The sequence below is a fragment of the Xyrauchen texanus genome, chromosome 42, assembly GCF_025860055.1.
Source record: "Xyrauchen texanus isolate HMW12.3.18 chromosome 42, RBS_HiC_50CHRs, whole genome shotgun sequence".
Lineage (NCBI taxonomy): Eukaryota > Metazoa > Chordata > Actinopteri > Cypriniformes > Catostomidae > Xyrauchen > Xyrauchen texanus.
In genome coordinates this window covers 25,336,352-25,356,071 of record NC_068317.1, presented here as the reverse complement: position 1 = coordinate 25,356,071, position 19,720 = coordinate 25,336,352, and the positions used below count along the sequence as shown (strand labels likewise).

At 36.4% G+C, this 19,720-nt stretch overlaps 2 protein-coding genes across 3 annotated transcripts; both read left to right on the top strand.

Moving 5' to 3' along the window:
- The first annotated feature begins 1,374 nt into the window (after nt 1-1,374).
- LOC127635380 (F-box/SPRY domain-containing protein 1) lies at nt 1,375-7,900 on the top strand. Its single transcript, XM_052115372.1, has 3 exons — nt 1,375-1,868; nt 6,251-6,607; nt 6,733-7,900. The coding sequence occupies exons 1-3, from the start codon at nt 1,530-1,532 to the stop codon at nt 6,916-6,918; spliced, it is 882 nt and encodes a 293-aa protein (XP_051971332.1). The 5' UTR covers nt 1,375-1,529; the 3' UTR covers nt 6,919-7,900.
- A 1,525-nt stretch (nt 7,901-9,425) lies between these two features.
- LOC127635369 (transforming growth factor beta activator LRRC33-like) lies at nt 9,426-19,565 on the top strand. 2 transcript variants are annotated; one of them, XM_052115354.1, is made up of 4 exons: nt 9,426-10,138; nt 10,288-10,421; nt 13,368-13,488; nt 16,655-19,565. In XM_052115354.1, exons 3-4 carry the CDS (start codon nt 13,381-13,383, stop codon nt 18,605-18,607), a joined length of 2,061 nt encoding a protein of 686 aa, XP_051971314.1. In that variant the 5' UTR covers nt 9,426-10,138; nt 10,288-10,421; nt 13,368-13,380; the 3' UTR covers nt 18,608-19,565. The 2 variants fall into 2 exon arrangements, with proteins under 2 accessions (XP_051971314.1, XP_051971313.1); XM_052115353.1 differs by having other exon boundaries at nt 9,426-10,421.
- The last annotated feature ends 155 nt before the right edge of the window (nt 19,566-19,720 follow it).

Genomic DNA, 19,720 nt, shown 5'->3' with positions numbered 1-19,720 from the left:
GTAACTGTATTCTAATTATCAATTATATAAATTGTAACTTTAATGGAATACAGTTACATGTATTTTGTATTTTAAAGGGTAACTAAACCCTAAACCAACTTTTTTTAGTTAATGATCTGTAAGCATGGGGCTTTATTAGTACTGGTCATTGTTTCAAGTAATTTTTTTGACATTTGTGTATAAAGTGTTTTAATTCTACAATATATGGTGTAAAAACGTCTGAGTGCTGCCCTCTTCAGGTTGAACGGTGGCTACTGCCGTTGAATTTTCCTATTGGCTGTTGCGGTACTTCGTGACGTAAGCGGTGACAGCTGACGTAAGCAGGTTCCAGCTCACCACGCCAGATTCATGTACATGTCGTCTTGCGACCGTGTGAGGAATAATAATAACATAGAGTCTGACTGCAGCTGTCAATTAATCCGTCACTACGAGTCTCAGGTGCCCCCCCCCGCCCCCCGCTCAGCCCCACACTCGGTTCGTTCCCTCTATCCCCGCCGGGGGTCTGCCCACTTTTCCTGCATTTTCAAATATTTCTAGTGGGTGGAGTCAGACTCTGAGCAGGTGTTTAGTTACCCTTTAAATAGGTCATCCGTTACATGTATTCCGTTACTACCCAATACTGCCCCTCCCCTGTGTAGAATAAATTAGCTTTTATAAGGTTGATGATATGAGTCCTCATATGTGAGTGGTCATGATTTTATTCATACATTTCAAAATTACATTTAATTTCTTTAGGAGTAAAACATTTGAATGGGCAAAAAAATTACTGGGTGCACCTTTAATATGAACTAATAATTAACAATATTTGATTTGACCAATCTTGGTTAATTTTACTTTAATTTGCTTATATTACTGTATACAAATATTTTTGTATTATAATTTGTATATGTAACATATACAATATAATATGTACATATACATATGTAACATATAAGGTAAAATTATACAAGTATAATTATAAAATTACACTAAATGCATTTCCTAATGTTAACAAATGCAACGTCATTGATAAGTATTACCAATTGTTTAATATATTTAATTTATTTTATATGAAGAACAGTGCACTACAGCGTGTGGTTTGGCGCCCCCAAGTGGTCTTTCCTGTAACCCCACTTCTCCCTTTGCCTACGTAATTCCGTCAATTTCCAGGTCCTTAAAGACTTGTGGATTACTAAAACTGAAACAGTGACACGTTTATGCCTCTTCAGCATTTTATGTAGATATTTTGATATTTATGCCTTGCTTATAAAACACTTTAAATCTAAGATATATATTTAAACTCTTACACTTTCTTACTTTCACTTTCAAATTTCTTGGCCTCGAATTTGTATCACTCTCTTCGTCCAGGACCTCTACAATAGTCACATAGCTTAGATTTGATCCATTTGGTAGCAACTGTGATAACGCTGAGAAATGTGTCCGATGAACGCGCTTCTTGGCCCGTGACGGGGTTCTGACCCGTCCCGCCTCCCATGCTGTTGAACCCCGGCGGTTTTAATAGCGCCAGCTTTTAGCGAAGGAGTTTTGACATGTCTGGCGCGGCCGGTGTAGGGGCGCAGTCTGCAGAGCTGGGCGCTGCCGCCGCCGCCGCCGCAGGCTGCTGCTCCTCATCATCGGGCTCCGGTTCTGCGGCTTTTTTAAGCGGTGGTTCGAGCATCGCGGGTCGGCTACCCAGCCGGGTACTCGAGCATATGTTCTCTTATCTGGAGCTGCCGGATCTTATGAACTGTTCGCTTGTATGCTGGCATTGGAACAGCTGTCTGGCTGATGAAAACAGTGAGGTGTGGCGGAGTCAGTGCGCGCGTGTCCTGACTGATGAAGCGCTGCGTTCTGATGTCCTGTGCAATCTGGCTTCTTATAAAGGAAAAGTAAGAGTATTACTAATATTAAGCAGTTACGCTGCAAAAGACAAGTCAAAACCATGAGTGTAATTCATTGTGATTGTGGTTTCTAATAGTAAAAAATAATGTTTATGTTCAATATATAGGCTAGATTTATCTTATTGCATGAGTGTTCTTATTTGATTATGAAATGCTTTGACATTGTTAATTACATAGCATTTGAATATTGCCAGGAATGTATAGGAAGGTGTCAGTCAGCAATAATGGTCTTTAAAAGATGACGTCATTTGTAAATATTGGACACACAGTGCAGCCATTAAAGAGGTTGTCTGCAGTGGATGTCATTTCCTCAGAATGACTGAATTACATCCTGATTGAATTTAATGTATTGGAACTATGGAAGTTAAAGATTTCTCCTCCCCCACAAAAATGTACCATGGTTCTACCATCATGGTGTTTTGGACGTGTACAATAGTATTCTTGTAAATATCTTGGAATACCTTGTAAATGGTACATTCATTTAATAATCATTCACTATGGGATGTATCAAAATACAATTGTATTTACCATCTGATACCATCACTGTACCATGGTACTGCCACCAGTCATTTTTTATTTCTTTGTAATGTTTCCATTTCCAATCTCAAAAATTATATGGAACATGAGTCTAGATTGCGATTGTTGATTCTTAAATTATCAAAATTGTGGATTTTCATTATATGGGCCAGATTTTGCTCTGTGTATGACAGTGTAGGTAGACCAATATATTGGTTTTACTGATTAATCAGTGCAGATAGTTACTTTTTGGAGCAATCTGCTATCTGCAAAAATATATATGCAGTTAGTTACCAATAGTTTTTTTTTTTTTCTAATTATTATTATTATTTTATTAATCAGTGTTCCTTGTCCAGTGTTCCAGAGTCTACAGTTAAAACAGATTGGTTCTACAGTATAAAAGCGGCCTATAGAGGTGAAGTAAAAAAAATCACTGACACCTCTTGGGTATTTGTGTATTTAAATGTTTCATCGTTGACAATATCCATTGAGCTTTGTATCCTAATTTTTCAATGCATATTTAGTTTTTTTGATTAGATAATCAAATGTTCTACATTGAAATGAGGGCATGCAAAGAAAGTGAATATAAAGGCTAGAGCTTAATAAGCTTTGGTAAATACTCATATATAGAGCATTGTAACAAAGCCAAGTCTCTGTCATTTCAAAACAAGAGTCCTTGGGTAATTTCTTGCATATTTATAAAAGTCCTGCATTATGGTTATTATTGAGATTTTGAATGCACAAAAAACTGCATCTGTAATTTTGTTCATTTTGGACTCTTATGTCAGGCCTATCATAGTAAGAAAAGACTAAGAATTAAATATATATATATATATATATATATATATATATATATATATATATATATATATATATCTCGATTTTACTGATGAATTGGTGCCGATTTGTTGCTTTTTGTAAGTATTGTTATCAGCAATATAAAAGGCGATAGTTGCCAGTAGTTTTTCATTATTTAATCATTTCAAAAGAAGAGTCCCTGGTGTGTTTGCATTTGAAGTTATTCTTTTTATTTATTTTTTTCCATTTAGGACTCTTTGTCTGTGCTCATCATAGGAAGGAAAAAAATAAGATATTTTTAAATGTAAAAACTATGGGCCATTTAATTGGTTTGCGGCCTTTCCCACCACCTGAGATATCAGTATCACCAAATTCCACTATCAGTCGACCTCTAGTCTTTAATGGATTAACATCATTTGTAAATACTGGATACACAATTCAGTCTTTATATAGACTGTCTGCAGTGGATTTATTTTATGTTTTAGAACTAACAAAGTTAAAGATTTCTCTTTACACTAGTAAAAACTAAAAAGTACCTTAGTTTTTTGGATATACGTCAGTAGTTGAAGGACCTTACAGCACCATGTAAATGCCATGATACATGAATGTGACATTTATTCAGTACCAAGGAAAATATCATATTACCATTTTGTTTCCATCTGATTTGTGGTTTTTGAAAGTAAAAAAACGAGATATATATATATTAGTCAGAAGTTTACCTTTCTGACATTTAATCATAGAAAACATTCCCTGTGTTAGGTCGGTTAGGATCACTCCTTTATTTTAAGAATATGAAATAATAGTCAGAATAATAGTAGAGAGAATTATTTATTTCAGCTTTTATTTCTTTCATCACATTCCCAGTGGGTCAGAAGTGTACGTACACTTTGTTTTGGTAGCATTGCCTTTAAATTGTTTAACTTGGGTCTAGGGTTGCAGCGGTATACCGGTTTCAAGGTATACCACGGTTTGAAAATTGACGGTTATCATACCATGTACATTTGCTTATCTACGGTATTGAGAAAAAAATGCAACCGGATGGAGAATCTCACATGTGCTTGCGCATCTCCTTTCCTCCTTGTTTGCCTGTCAGACTCGTAAACTTGCGTCACACACACAAACATGCAGCGGAGAAAATGTCAGAGAGAAGTGAGGCGAGGGGGTCTGACATGAGTGTGTGAGTTAAAGCAGTGTTTATCAACTGGTCTATTCGGACTGGGTCGTGGATAGCAGGGAAAGAACAATGCCATGGTTCTCCCATTGAAGATATTTCGGCGGCCGCACAAGTGATCGACTATGTAGGACTGCCGAGGCAGATTTAATGATAATATCGCAAACAGCTAAAACTTCTCATCTGCACTTTCACGAGTGTAACGAGCTCACGCTAATGATCTGCTCTTCTCACTGGCGCGTGCGTTCAACAACTGGGATTCCCTCGATATTGCGGAGCGCAGACATCAAACATTTCAATTTTAGTGAGAGTTTTCTAGTTGAAAGTGTTATGGAGATTGTCAGTTTGAACCTCTCAACAGTAGCAGTCCTGACATGCCAAACAGCACTGAGGAGAAAAGCAACTGTGCTATGCGCCAAAAAAGATTTTTCATGAGTAACTGTTATATTCTGACAAAATGTTATAGTTTTATTTGAGATAATCTAAAGGTAGAATCTATTAGACCTCATTTTATATCAACAGTGGCAGTTATAGTTAAAGTTTCAAGATGAGTTTCAGCTAATATTTATTTTTCATAAGTACATTAATTTATTATTATTATTACTATTATTTAAGACTAGCCCACTGACCTAACCATGGTAATGAGGAGCCTTTCCTTCTGTGTAATATGTGTATAAATATGTAATATTAGGTAACAAACGGGATAATAATGGGCTCATATAAGTAAATATGCTCTTCAATTTTTAAAAGGGCGAGAGAAAACTTCCTGTAGGTTTTGACATCATCAACAAAAATAATGTCACTTGAGGCATGTTCTTGTACTGGAAAACCATAAACAAAACTATGCAACATAAAAGGAAATGCAACCCAGGATACATTAAATACAGGTTATTTAATCTATGGCAGGTCGACACTTGATTTCTAATGTAAAATCTTTCCTGAAGCAAAAACAGTTGAGAAGCGCTGAGTTAAAGTTACAGACAGGAGCAGTCTGACCTCACTGTCATCTACAGTATATGTTAACTGTTAATAATCATAGGACATTACTTCAAAATCTCACACAGCCGATGTTTTTTTTAATTTAGTAGTTCATTTAACATGTAAATTAACATGCTTTAGTTATATAACATGTTATAGTTACATGCTTTTTTTTATCATGTTTATTATAATTCTGTTAGCTTTCTTATTTTTTCTATTTTATTTTGAAAAGGGAGACTTTTTTACACATACTTCAATAAAATAAATGGTTTCAAGTTTCAATTATAATAAAGTGTTTGCTCAAAAATAAATAAATAACCCTTCTGTTTTCCCTGTTTTCATAATAGTAATTGTGTAATACCGTATACCGTGAAAAAGTGATATTTTCTGAGACGGTTATCATACCATGAAAATCTCTACCGTTTAAACCCTACTTGGGTCTATCGTTTTGGGGAGCCTTCAACAAACTTTTCACAATAAGTTGCTGGAATTTTGGTCCATTCCTCCTGACAGAACTGGTGTAACTGAGTCAGATTTTCAGTTCTGCCCACAAATGTTCTATGGGATTGAGGTCAGGGCTTTGTGATGGTCACTCCAAAACCTTGACTTTGTTGTCCTTAATCCATTTTGCCACAACTGTGGAGGTATGCTTGGGGTCATTGTCCATTTGGAAGACCCATTTTCGAGAGTCAATTAAATGTCAAACACAGTAAATTAAATAGACTGTCTGCAGTGGATGTGCATAAATCTAAAGAAAATGGGTCACTTTTCAAAACTGATGAGTTTGCGTAATGCTCGTTGAATTATTGAATCAAGTTTCTGTGTTCTACTTAATCTTGGTGTATCTACTTGTGTAGAACTGTCAAAGACAAAAATTGTACTTTGATTTTAAATTCTCTATCCTCAGCTTAAGTCTTTCCAGCATGCTCTGAGCTCCAATGACTGCTCCAGGAATGTCTATATCAAGAAAAATGGGTTCACCCTGCACCGTAACCCCATCGCCCAAAGCACGGACGGTGCCCGTGGGAAGATCGGCTTCTCAGAGGGCCGTCATGCCTGGGAGATCTGGTGGGAGGGACCCCTGGGCACAGTTGCGGTGATTGGCATTGCAACCAAGAGGGCTCCCTTGCAGTGCCAGGGCTATGTAGCGCTTTTAGGCAGCGATGACCAGAGCTGGGGATGGAATCTAGTAGACAATAACCTGCTTCACAATGGAGAGGTCAACGGCAACTTCCCGCAGTGCAACAACGCACCAAAGTACCAGGTAGCTTGTGCTAAATGACAGTAGAAAATACACAAATTGCTGAAAATATGTGTGGTTTAACCTTTTGTAAGACGCCAAAAGAAAATTGTGTCATAGATATGTATTGTTTTATTCTTCTTCTACAGATCGGGGAGAGAATACGCGTAATCCTAGACATGGATGATAAGACACTAGCCTTCGAGCGTGGGTTTGAGTTCCTCGGAGTGGCGTTCAGAGGGCTACCTAAAGCATGCCTTTTTCCAGCTGTTTCGGCCGTCTATGGGAACACTGAAGTGACAATGGTGTACCTGGGAAGACCCCTGGATGGTTAAGGAGGATTTCAGTGCCACCATTAGAACCTGTGAGCAAAATATGGTGACTACTGCTTGCCATAACATGACTCTTGACTATTCACATCTAGACTGATGGGGGAAATGGGTGGTTGATGGATGAGGCTTGTTGATGATGAGATCTTCAACACACATCTGCGGATTTCCGTTGAACCTCTTACATTTAATCCGTTTGATGACCTAGGACATTTAAAAAAACAAACCAGATTTTAATCTAATTTATGAAATTGCACAGGGGAAGCTGTTCTATTTTATGAGAAATGGCAAAGTTTTATAATGAATTCAAAACCTTTGACACAAGCATGGTGGAGATAAGAAACTGTAAATTGGACTGCATTAAGAGAGTACGAGGATGGCTCAAGCTTTCACACAAAACACAAACTTATATGTAGATAAATGACATGCCAAATCAATGTACCAATATCTTACTGTTTTTAAGTCCGGGCAGTTATCTGCATGCATTATACGCATCACTCCCTCTGTTTTTTTTATTTAATTTTTTTTAAGGACAGGCAAAGGTAGTATGTGTTTTTTCTGTTTGTTACCGTGCATCTTAACTGTTATGTAGAAGTGTATAGTATTTATTTATTGAGGTTTATCTTTGCTATAACTGAGGTTATGGAGACTGCAAATAAACACTAAATGGTGCCAGTCTGTGAATGTATCTCAGCCCATTCTGTTTTTGTGAGACTGTAATATTTGTTGTCATTATAGCGTTTATGAAAGCAAAGATCTGTATTTATATAATCAGATTACAGTCAAATAAGGTCATCACAATTAAACAAAGGAAACTACATTCATCAAAGTAAATCCCTGTATAGCCCATGGCTGTTCCTCAATCACCACAAGGTGGCGTTCATAATCATCTCAACAACAAGGCAAACAATCTTGCTTTGACAGTCATGTCTGCTTTTTCAACAGCAAATTAGTTCATACAGTGTACTGCAGTATGTTTAAAATTAAAGTAGAGTCCCACCATTTCTCAAATCACAATTTATTCAGATTTGCTCTTATTGAATCTGTGGCAAATTGTATCCAGGAGTCTGAGTTGAATGTGTCTTTAAGGAATAGTTTACCTTCTGTGTGTTGAGAACACAAACGAAGATCTCAACTCTATAGGGCCACACAATGCAATGAATGGTAAACTTTGAAGCTCATAAAGGCAGCATAAAAGTAATCCATATGACTCCAGTGGTTTAATCAATGTCTTCTGAAGCGATCCAATCAGTTTTGTGTGAGAAGAGACCAAAATATAACTCCTTTTCACTATAAATCTTGATATGAGCAGTCTCCTTTGCAATCATGATTTCAAGCTTGATTACACTTCCTAGTGCTTGATGCATGTGCAGAGCACTAGATGTGTAATCAAGCATGAAATCATGATTGCAAATGAGACTGCTGATGTCAAGATTTATAGTGAAAAATTTGTATTTTGTATGTTCTCACACAAATCCGATATGATTGCTACAGAAGACATGAATTAAACCACTGGAGTCATATGGATTAATTTTATGCTTCCTTTATGTGCTTTTTTGAGCTTCAAAATCTTTGGCCACCATTCACTTGTATTATGGACCTACAGAGTTGTGTTCTGCAGAAGAAAGAAATTCATACACATCTGGGATGGCATGATGGTGATTAAATGATGAGAGAAGTTATGGGTTAACTATTGTTTTAAGTGCCAACATGGCTACTTTCACACAGTCAATGTTTGGGATTATTAAAGTCTCAATTTGTCCTGTTCGTACAACATATTACTGTAATAACTTGCATAATGTCTGTATAAACGAATAACCGAAGTCGTGCCTGTGAGAGGAAGCACGAATAGGTGAGATTCATTTAAAGAGAAAAAACAGTATTGTAATGTCAGAATATTATGCTAATACCTTGAACCTGTGGTCCATCTTTTGAATTTTTTTGTTTGTCTCTTTAGCAGTAGCTTTGTTGTCTGTCTATTCCCATATAAGCCTTTGCAGGGGATTCACAAGATGTTTTGTTAGACAGAATCTACCAATATTAACTCTGATGCATTCCTTTTAATTACTTATTGATAAATTAGCGACTATTATGATTTCTCATACTACACAACTATGCAACTTAAAGGAATATTCCGGGTTCAATATATGTTATGCCCAGTAGATAGCATTTGTGGCATAATGTTGATTACCACAAAATATAATTTCCCTATCAAGTCCCTCTTTTTCTTTAAAAAAAGCAAAAATCAAGGTTGCGGTGAAGCACTTTGAATAGAAGTGAATGGGGACAATTTCTGGGGGGTTTAAAGGCAGAAAAGTGAAGCTTGTAATTTCATTAAAGAACTTGCATTGATTCTTCTGTTTAAACCTGTGTATTATATGTGCTTTCAAGTTGTTTAAGGTATTGTTCAACCATACTGGAAAGTATCGTCTTCATTTACACACCCTCATGTTGTTCCAAAATCTTGCAACTTCATTTCTTCCATGGAACACAAAAGGAGGAGGAGTTGCCTGTCACTGTTCTCTTTCAGTGTTTGGGTTAGATTCACTCTAAAAGTGAATAGTGACTGTAGCTGACAAGCTGCTAACATCTCCTTTGTTTTCTATGAAAGAAAGAGTGACGATTTTATTTTTGGGTGAACAATATATTGAAGTGGGTCTAAACAATGCTTTCATGCTTTCCACGTAGAAGGGAAAATATTTTACATCCAAACATGCAGCTTTTACTGTATGTTATTCACTGAATATGCATTTAGACCATTCATTTCCTTTTGCATTCCAGTTTACCAGAGGTTGTGGTCAGGTACATTTTTGTCATGGAAATCATTGTGTGTGTGCATGCATGAAATTACTCGATCCCCCATTAGGGAGATTGCTATCAGCAGATGTGTTTTAAAATAAAGCAATGTGGCAGGTGTGAAAGTTTTCACAATAGCACAACTTGTGACAACCGATGCTGAGTGGCTGCAACAGTTTCACCAAGCAGAAGTGATGGGCCAGCATCTTTTTGGCAGGAAGGGTGTGAGTTCTCAGTGGTTTCCTCTTTAGTAGTATCTGACGAGTGAAACCAGTGGTGGGTGCTTGGGGTGTGTTCACTTGGTAGGTTTTGTGGTCTACTGAACTGGAAACTGAAATAAGTTTGTGCATAATGTTTGTGCATCAGGTTTGAGGATTGTTTGTTTGTTTGTTTGTTTTTGTGCCATGCAGATCTGATACACTAAACTGAGGTACATTTGCTGTTGTGGGATGTGGTTGGTTTTAACTCATTTAACGTGCATTTTTCTGACCTTGCACATTGTGTGTGTGAAATTTATTATCTTGACTGGCTTCATGTGACTGCGTTTCCGTTCCTTGCTTGCTTCCGCAATTACTAAAGACAGTGCAGAGATGCAGATGACAAGCACTTTGCATCTCCGAAGAGACTAAGCCAACAGAACCTCCCCATAAACCGATGTAATGGTCTACTGTGAACTTCGCAGAAGAGCGGAGGGCACGATCCTGGCCACTGGGGTAAGGGTGCACTTTATACACACGTGTGTGTGTGTGTGTGTGTGTGTGTGTGTGTGTGTGTGTGTGTGTGTGTGTATAGCCTACTGCAGTATAAATATCAACAGAGAAGCTCTGAATAAATGTTAATTGCTTTGTGTTTATCCAATGTGTCTTACAGTACACTTATTACAGCAATAGTCATCTGAATTAACATGGTTAAGTATCTTATTCAAGAGAGCAGTGGTGATCTAGTTCATTTATCATTCTTTGTGGGATCTGAACGATATAGCTTCTGTTAGTAGCCCAGAACTAGGCTACTAGCCTATGTTATGTTAAATGAGGCTATTATTTAAATGTGGTGAAATGCTGCGGGGTGCACATTGGGCTAATGTCTTAACTTCTGATTCAGACATACAGTCCCAAAAAAAAAACACTTTTGCCACACTTAAAATGTCAATAACCGTTTTGCATTAGATAATAAAATATCAAGCTAAGCAGCGTCTACAAACAAGTGATGACCTTTTAGATAGCCGTAAACTTTTTTCCTCTCTCATTTTAAACAGTTATTTTAATCCAACTGGTCTCAAGATAACTTTACAGTTCTGCAAGGTGCAAAAAAAAAAAAAAGAATATATATATATATATATATATATATATATATATATATACATACACACTACCGTTCAAAAATTTTGAAACACGACTGAAATGTTTCACATGATCTTAAAAATCTTTTAATCTGAAGGCGTGTGCTTAAATGTTTGAAATTAGTTTTGTTGACAAAAGTATAATTGTGCCACCATATACATTTATTTTATTTATATATATATATATATATATAAGTTTTTGAAATTGATAACTTGGACCAAATAATAAAGAAAAGCAACCAATAAGTGCCCAACATAGCTGGGAACTCCTTCTATATGGTATAAAAAGCATCCCAGGGTGATACCTCAAGTAGTTGGTTGAGAAAATGTCAAGAGTTCATGTCTGCAAATTCTAGGCAAAGGGGGACTACTTTGAAGATGCTAAAATATAACAGTTTTGATTTATTTTGGATTTTGTTTAGTCACAACATACAGTACAACAATACCACAAAATGACAACGTGAAAGAAGTTTGTTTGAAATCTTTGCAAATTTATTACAAATAAAAAACGAAAAAAAATCACATGTACATAAGTATTCACAGCTTTTGCTCAATACTTTGTTGAAGCACCTTTGGCACCAATTACAGCCTCAAGTCTTTTTGTGTATGATGCTACAAGCATGGCACACCTATTTTTGGGCAGTTTCTTCCATTCTTCTTTGAGGGACATCTCAAGCTCCATCAGGTTGGATGGGGAGCGTCGGTGCACAGACATTTTCAGATATCTCCAGATATGTTCAATCGGGTTCAAGTCTGGGCTCTGACTGGGTCACTCAAGGACATTCACAGAGTTGTCCCGTAGCACTCCTTTGTTATCTTGGCTGTGTGCTTAGGGTCATTGTCCTGTTGGAAGATGAACTTTCATCCCAGTCTGAGGTCCAGAGTGCTCTGGAGCAGGTTTTCATCAAGGATGTCTCTGTACATTGCTATATTCATCTTTCGCTCCATCCTGTCTAGTCTCCCAGTTCCTGCCGCTGAAAAACATCCCCACAGCATGATGCTGCCACCACGATGCTTCACTGTAGGGATGGTATTGGCCAGGAGATGAGCAGAGCCTGGTTTCCTCCAGACATGACGCTTGCCATTCAGGCCAAAGAGTTCAATCTTTGTTTCATTAGACCAGAGAATTTAATTTCTCATGGTCTAAGAGTCTTTCAGGTGCCTTTTGGCAAACTCCAGATGGGCTGTCATGTGTCTTTTACTGAGGAGTAGCTTCCGTCTGGCCACTATCCCATACAGGCCTGATTGGTGGAGTGCTGCAGAGATGGTTGTTTTTCTGGAAGGTTCTCCTCTCTCCACAGAGAAACGCTGGAGCTCTGTCAGAGTGACCATCGGGTTCTTGGTCACCTCACTGACTAAGGCCCGTCTCCCCCAATCGCTCAGTTTGGCTGGGTGGCCAGGTATAGGAAGAGTCTTGGTGGTTCCAAACTTCGTCCATTTACAGTTGATGGAGGCCACTGTGCTCATTTGGACCTTCAATGCTGCAGAAACTTTTCTGTACCCTTCCCTAGATCTGTGTCAGTGTTAATGATATGTTACTAAAAAGTAATAGCAATGTGCAATTACAAGCACATTCCCACAAAATAACGCAGCACATGGGGCACTTTAAGGTACCTCTGGGCCCATGGGCTCACTGGTCTGTGGGGGCCCCCTTCCAGTTGTTGAGTGTGGTGGTATTAGGAGAAAATGGGGTGGTGAATTAAAAAAAAACATTGGATTCTTCATGAGCCACTCTGAAGCATTTTAACCACTAATTCAAGTAATTAGTTCTAAACATAAATAACTAATATTGGCATTATATTCATTCATTTTCTGTTATAACATAATTTAATGTACAGCTGCTTTGAAACAACACCTTTTGTTTCTCCCATGGGAGTTGTGGGCCTCTTAGGCTTCAGCCCATGTAAGCGCACGCATGTAGATCATTGATATTAACTCGGCACTTCAGAAAAAATACCAATATGGACACTGTAAAGTAACATGTGACCAGAAAAGTGTGTAAAGTGTGATCTAAGCAATATATTTTATAGAGACCAATTTAAATGCATCCTAATTTTGGGCAAAAGTTCTCTATGTGAGAACTTGTTACAAATTGTTTTTTAAGTGCATGAATACAGCCATTTTCATCATCCTCATCATCATTAATAATAATAATATTTGTATATATCATATGCAAAAAAATATATAAAAAGCTAAATACATACCCCCACTGCAAGGTTGGCTACTTAATTAATGATGTATATGAATATACTGTATATTGTTGTCTACATTTGTTTGCTCTATTGTAATGCTTTAATAATCTTTTCTACCTTCATCACAGTGATCATGTTAAAATGCCGATCATTGATCGCCTGTCCGTTCTGCTCGGTCATGTCGTTGTTCCAGTACTGGTGGTCCTGTTTTTCATCTCTGGACATCCACAGGCCTTTCCGTGTAGACTGGTATGTTATAAAATTACTTCTTAACAAAAAGTGAAGACTGATTAACTGCTTTCTTATATACATAAACACACAAAGTGATTCACAAGAACAGAAATGAAAATAATCTTTATATCTTTTAAAATTATGAATTGCTTTGCAACAGTATATTAAGACTAAAGTGAAATGAACTGGCTATGGAATGATATTCCAGACATTATTCAAAAGGAATTGCAAATTGTATTTGCAATTGCGTTTTCAATTTGTGGACGCATAAAATGTGACATAATCCAAACGCAAATGCAAATCGCGCATTACGGTTTGCATTTTCGTTTAAGCGAACGCACAGTGACTGCCAGATTTCAAATGGAAAAGCAAAGTCCGTTTGCAACTGTGTTTCCCAAATCTTACGAGTTTTGGCCCTGTCATATTTAAATAGCAATTTCAATTACCACGTCTGCTTTTTCACTTTCTCAGCGTCGCGTATGTAGCCAGCCAAAACTCAAATGGAATACTAATTCCCTTAGTATTTCCATTTCCGATGCCGTACACAGAAACCTGTCAATCAGGGTCAAGGGTGGGATTATGCTATGGGGCGTGTTTGTCTTGGGAAGTGACATCACTCACAGTCTATCAGGATCAATAATTAGCACTGCACTTTATTCATCTATAATCTCACACTGGACTGTCAACATATTCTCCTCAATATACTACTTCATAGATTTTATATATATATATATATATATATATATATATATATATATATATATTTCATATACTCCTACTTATTGTATTGTATATTGTGTGTATTGTTTACTGTACATTGTATATAATTATTGTGTTGTGTAAGTATGTGTACATTTGATTTGTAAATTGTTTTGTGTAAGTATGTTGTTTACTGTAATTGGTATATGTCTCGTCACTGTCATGACTGATATGTTGCTCGGAACTGCACACAAGAATTTCACCTACTGTTGCACTTGTGTACATGGTAGTGTGACAATAAAGTGATTTGATTTGCGATAAACCGGCGTCTGTTCAGGGCATCACCTCTTGACCGTCGACTGTGAGTGACGTCACTTCCCAAGACAAACACGCCCCATAGCATAATCCCACCCTTGACCCTGATTGACAGGTTTCTGTGTAAGGCATCGGAAATGGAAATACTAAGGGAATTAGTATTCCATTTGAGTATTAGAAAATCAGTTATTTTGAATTCTTATAATAAAGGTGACTTAAATTTCATTGATTTTGATTCTCTTAACAATACCTTAAAAATTAATTGGCTTAAACGTTTCCTTCACAATCAATCTTCTATTTGGAGTATAATCCCAAGATATATTTTTTCTCAATTAGGAGGTATACATTTTCTTTTAATGTGCAATTATTCAATTAGTAAACTTCCTGTCAATCTTTCCAAATATCATCAGCAGACGCTTATGGCTTGGAAACTTATTTACAAGCATAATTTCTCGCCACACAATTTTTTAATTTGGAACAACTGTAATATTCTTCATAAGAGGAAATCTTTATTTCTTGAAAACTGGTTCAATAATGGGGTGATATTAGTAAACCAGCTATTTGATAGTGAAGGTAATTTATTTAATTATTCCGATTTTGTTTCAGGATACCAATTCCCAGTATCTAGTAAAGAATTTAATATAGTTTTCAAGGCCATCTCTTTGGAAATCTGTATGCTGTTTAGAAACAATAATAGTGCTACAGTGACTTCTGTTTCTCCCCTAGCCCTGAATCTACTGTGGTTGGTTCTATTTGTTTTTCAATACATAAATCCAATTATAAAATTAGGTCATTATTTTTGGACCCTGTTACTTCAATTCCTTCCTCCATTTCTTATTGGAATAACCTTTTTGATGATATTAAATGGTCATATGTTTGGTCACTTCCTCAGAAATTCTTTCTAACTAATAAAGTTAAAGAAATATCCTATAAAATTATTCATAGATTTTATCCAGTTAAATACTTTTTAAGAAATTTAGAAATGATATTGATACTTCCTGCTCTTTTTGTGAAGCCTCCTCTGAAACTGTTGATCATTTGTTTTGGGAATGTCTTTTTACTCGGTCTTTCTGGAACAGTATTGATGCTCTGATTGTCCAAAAGGTTTTATGTAACTTTTCTTTATCATATAGACACATTCTTTTTGGATTTTATGTTAAAGACAAGAATCTAATTAATGCATGTTTTTGTATAAACCTTCTTTTATATATTGGAAAGTTTCATATCCATAAATGTAAATATATGAAAAGTAAACCCCACTTTAGCTTTTTCAAAGAAGAATTAAAGATGTATTTAAATACAATTTCAACTTCTGTTAACAAGAAAGCAATGAAAACATCCAGAATTAGCCATGTTTAATATTCTCTCTTAATGTTTTTTTCTTTTGTGCCCTCTTCTTCTTTTTTTTTCCTTTCTTCTCTTACTCTCTTTTCTTTTTAGACTATTGTTGAATATATTTAAATTTCTTTCACATTTCCTCTCTTAATGTATTCTGAACCATAATTTCTCTTTTGTTTTGAAAGATTGTTTATATTTCTTGTATGTATCGTCTTGTTCTGTTTGTTAATATTGCAATAAAAAAAAAAAAAAAAAAATAGTATTCCATTTGAGTTTTGGCTGGCTACATACGCGACGCTGAGAAAGTGAAAAAGCAGACGTGGTAATTGAAATTGCTATTTAAATATGACAGGGCCAAAACTCATAAGATATGGGAAACACAGTTGCAAACGGACTTTGCTTTTCCATTTGAAATCTGGCAGTCACTGTGCGTTCGCTTAAACGAAAATGCAAACCGTAATGCGCGATTTGCAATTGCATTTGGATTATGTCACATTTTATGCGTCCACAAATTGAAAACGCAATTGCAAATACAATTTGCAATTTCTTTTGAATAATGTCCGGAATATCATTCCATAACTGGCCGTGGGTGGTGTTACTTCTTAATTTGCTTGGCGTGACTATTTGTAATCACAAAACATTCATTTCAGTATTCTATTTCTGAACAAGCTTAAAATTGGTCATTTGAAATGTAATGGAAATTCTGCTAAATCACATCATAATGCTGCTATTTCCATCGTTTGTAAGAGGAGTACTCTAAATTTGTAACAAACTATTATAGTCCTAGTCTCTCCTTCTCTTTTCTGACTCTCAACCTTGTCTCCCTCTGCAGATCCAAAGTACGGCTCTGTGCAAAAATTACCAGCTCTCTGCTGTACCAAATCACTTACCACAGCAAATTGAGGAGATCTTTTTAGATAAGAACCTGCTCATTAATTTACGAGATGGCTGTCTCTCAAGATATCCTATTCTTCGAACCTTCAGCTGTTTAAACAATCATCTAAGGACCGTGGAAGAACATGTATTCTCTGAGTCACCTCTTATAGAAAACCTCAATTTTGCTGATAACGAGCTTCATTATGGATACAAGCAGATGGCGCAGTCATTAAACTCGTTGTCCCAACTAAAGACTCTTGATCTTTCAGGTAATGGTCTCTCTGAGGAGATGGTGTCTGTGCTACTACAGAATCTGTCCTCTCTTGAGTCCCTTTACTTGTCCAGGAATGCTATGCTGAGATTGGATGAGACAACATTCAGAGACCTTCAGCAGCTTAAGGAGCTGAATGTAGAGAGGAACGTGTTGTTTGAGATTGATGGGGCATTTGATCATATGAAAAAACTCCAGAGATTAAATTTGGCTTTCAACTGCCTTCCATGTTTGGTCAACTTTGAGATGACCCAACTGCTGGTCTTAAATGCCAGCCACAATTCCATTGAATGGTTCATAACCAATCAGAATTTGTCTGAGACTTTTCTGTTGGAGACACTTGATCTGTCCGATAATCACTTACTGTTCTTTCCTTTTCTGCCAACTCACAACCATATAAGGACTTTGATTTTGTCCAATAATTGGGTAAGTTTTTACCAGCACTTTGCAAATGACACATCTTCAAACTGGACCACGAGCGTTGAGTTCTACAATTTTGGGCAAAATGTGGGCAATATCACAATGGAGCTCTGGAATGATAGCCTTCATGGTGACCTTTCCTCTGTGGAGCTCCTGGATCTGAGTGAGAACAAGGTGAACTACTTCCCTCAGGGGTTCATTCAACAAATGCCACGTCTGAATTGGCTGAGGCTGAAAAGTAACTGCTTACAGTCCTTCAGTTTGACTCCTGAAGATCTCCCAGTCTCCCTTTATGCACTGGATGTAAGCAAAAACCAAATAACTGAGCTCAAAGCGAGCCAAAGCTCCATTAATGAGCTTAATAACCTCACATATTTGAACCTGAGCACAAATTACATTCAGAAACTTCCCCCCAATATATTTGCCAATCTACCCAGTCTGAGCACAGTAGACCTTAGTCATAACCAAGTAGATGTATGTTTTTCTGAAGAGTCAAACTACAGTTTATCAACTTGTGTTGTGTGGTCAAACATTGTTACCCTGAAAAAGCTCTATCTTGCAGGTTGTGGCATACAAAACATGCCACCTTTGCCTTTTAAGGGCACGGCATTAACACACCTCGAACTATCCAACAATCCAGAGCTTCACATCAAACAGGAATCATTGGCAGGTCTTAGTAACACTTTGGAGCATTTGGGACTTGGTAACACAGGTCTACAAGACTTTGACTTCTCTCCGTTCAGCCATTTGAGGTCTTTAAACATCTCTAGAAACTCAATATCAGAGCTTCCGGAATCTCTGATGGCATTAAACCTGAGACTACTGGACTTGAGGGATAACATGTTGACCACCATCCCATCCACACATGCCACCATGTTAGCTCAGAGACTGCAGGCTGTGTATATGAATGGAAACACCTTCAACTGCTGCCATTTAGACTGGTACAGGACATTTGCTGAGAATAAAGGCCTTAATGTTGTTGATATCGCCGAAATTACATGTTTGGACTTTAACCACAGGCGCCAAAAGGTGGTGCTTTTTGACACATTCCACTGTGGTGGTGTCAGCCATGAGGAATCTTTTGTGTGGTATGTCCTCCTCTTTGTAACTGTCAGTGTTTCCATTGTAGGCATTTCTGTCATTTACCTACTCACCTTCAGGCCAAGAATGTTGCCTCGTGCTATTAAGAAGAGGTGCTGGAGACCAACTCCTTATTGACAAACATGTTATTGTAAAACATATGTATGTCTCCATAAAGTATGGGACTATTGCCGTTCTTTTTTTTTTTTAAACTATACTCTCTGGCACAGATTTAGGCCATACTGTAAAAAAGATCCTGTTGTTTTTACAAAAAACAAAACTGGCAGCTGTGGTTGACAGAATAATTATGCAAAAATACAGTAAAAATGTAAATAACTTGACAGAACAACATGTACATTTTACAGTTTAAAACTAATTTACATAACCATGCTGGCACTGTAAAACTTTTTTTTTTTAAAGTTACATTTACAGTAAAAAAGAAAAAAGTCATATACGTGTTATTAACTTACTGAAACTATAAACATCTGCTTTTTACTTTATAAGGTATTTTCAACCACCATAAATATTACAAAAGAGCACATGATGACATGAATTTCACCATAGTGGCTCTTCCAGGAGCAATGACCTATAAACATGTAGTGACAGCGCTCAGTTGTACACACACAGATCGGAACACTAAACACCATCAGAGTAACACATGTGAAATTTAAATAATGCAGTATATATTAACTAAACAACATCAGATATAAAACAGAACACCCCAATGTATGTAACTGATATTAAAAATAAGAAACATAACTATTCCCATAAAATATAATGAAATTTGATGGGTCATGTAGGGAATTGTGGAAATGCCCAATTATATATTATTTTACTGTAATTTTAATTTATTGTAAAAAGTACATATACTGTCTAATTAAACAATGTACATTTTTAACATTAATTAGACAGGAAAATCATACTATTTACTTAAAAAAAAAAAAAATGAAATTTTTTACAAAATATTTGTTTCAGAACGTTAAAAACAACTGTATTGTCTTTTTAAATATATTTTAAAAATGTACTGTATATATTTTACAGTTAATACTCGTTAATCAATTTAAAAAAAAAACATTCTGTAGCATTTTTACAGTCTTTTACCGTTAACATTACATGACATTTTTTACAGTGTATTGGTCTGTAAGCATGTGAATATATTTTATTTTGTCCTCAATTAAAGATCACATTAAGTATATGGCTGCTGTAATTTTCTTTCTAGAAATGTTGTAAATATGTTCCCTTTTCAAACTA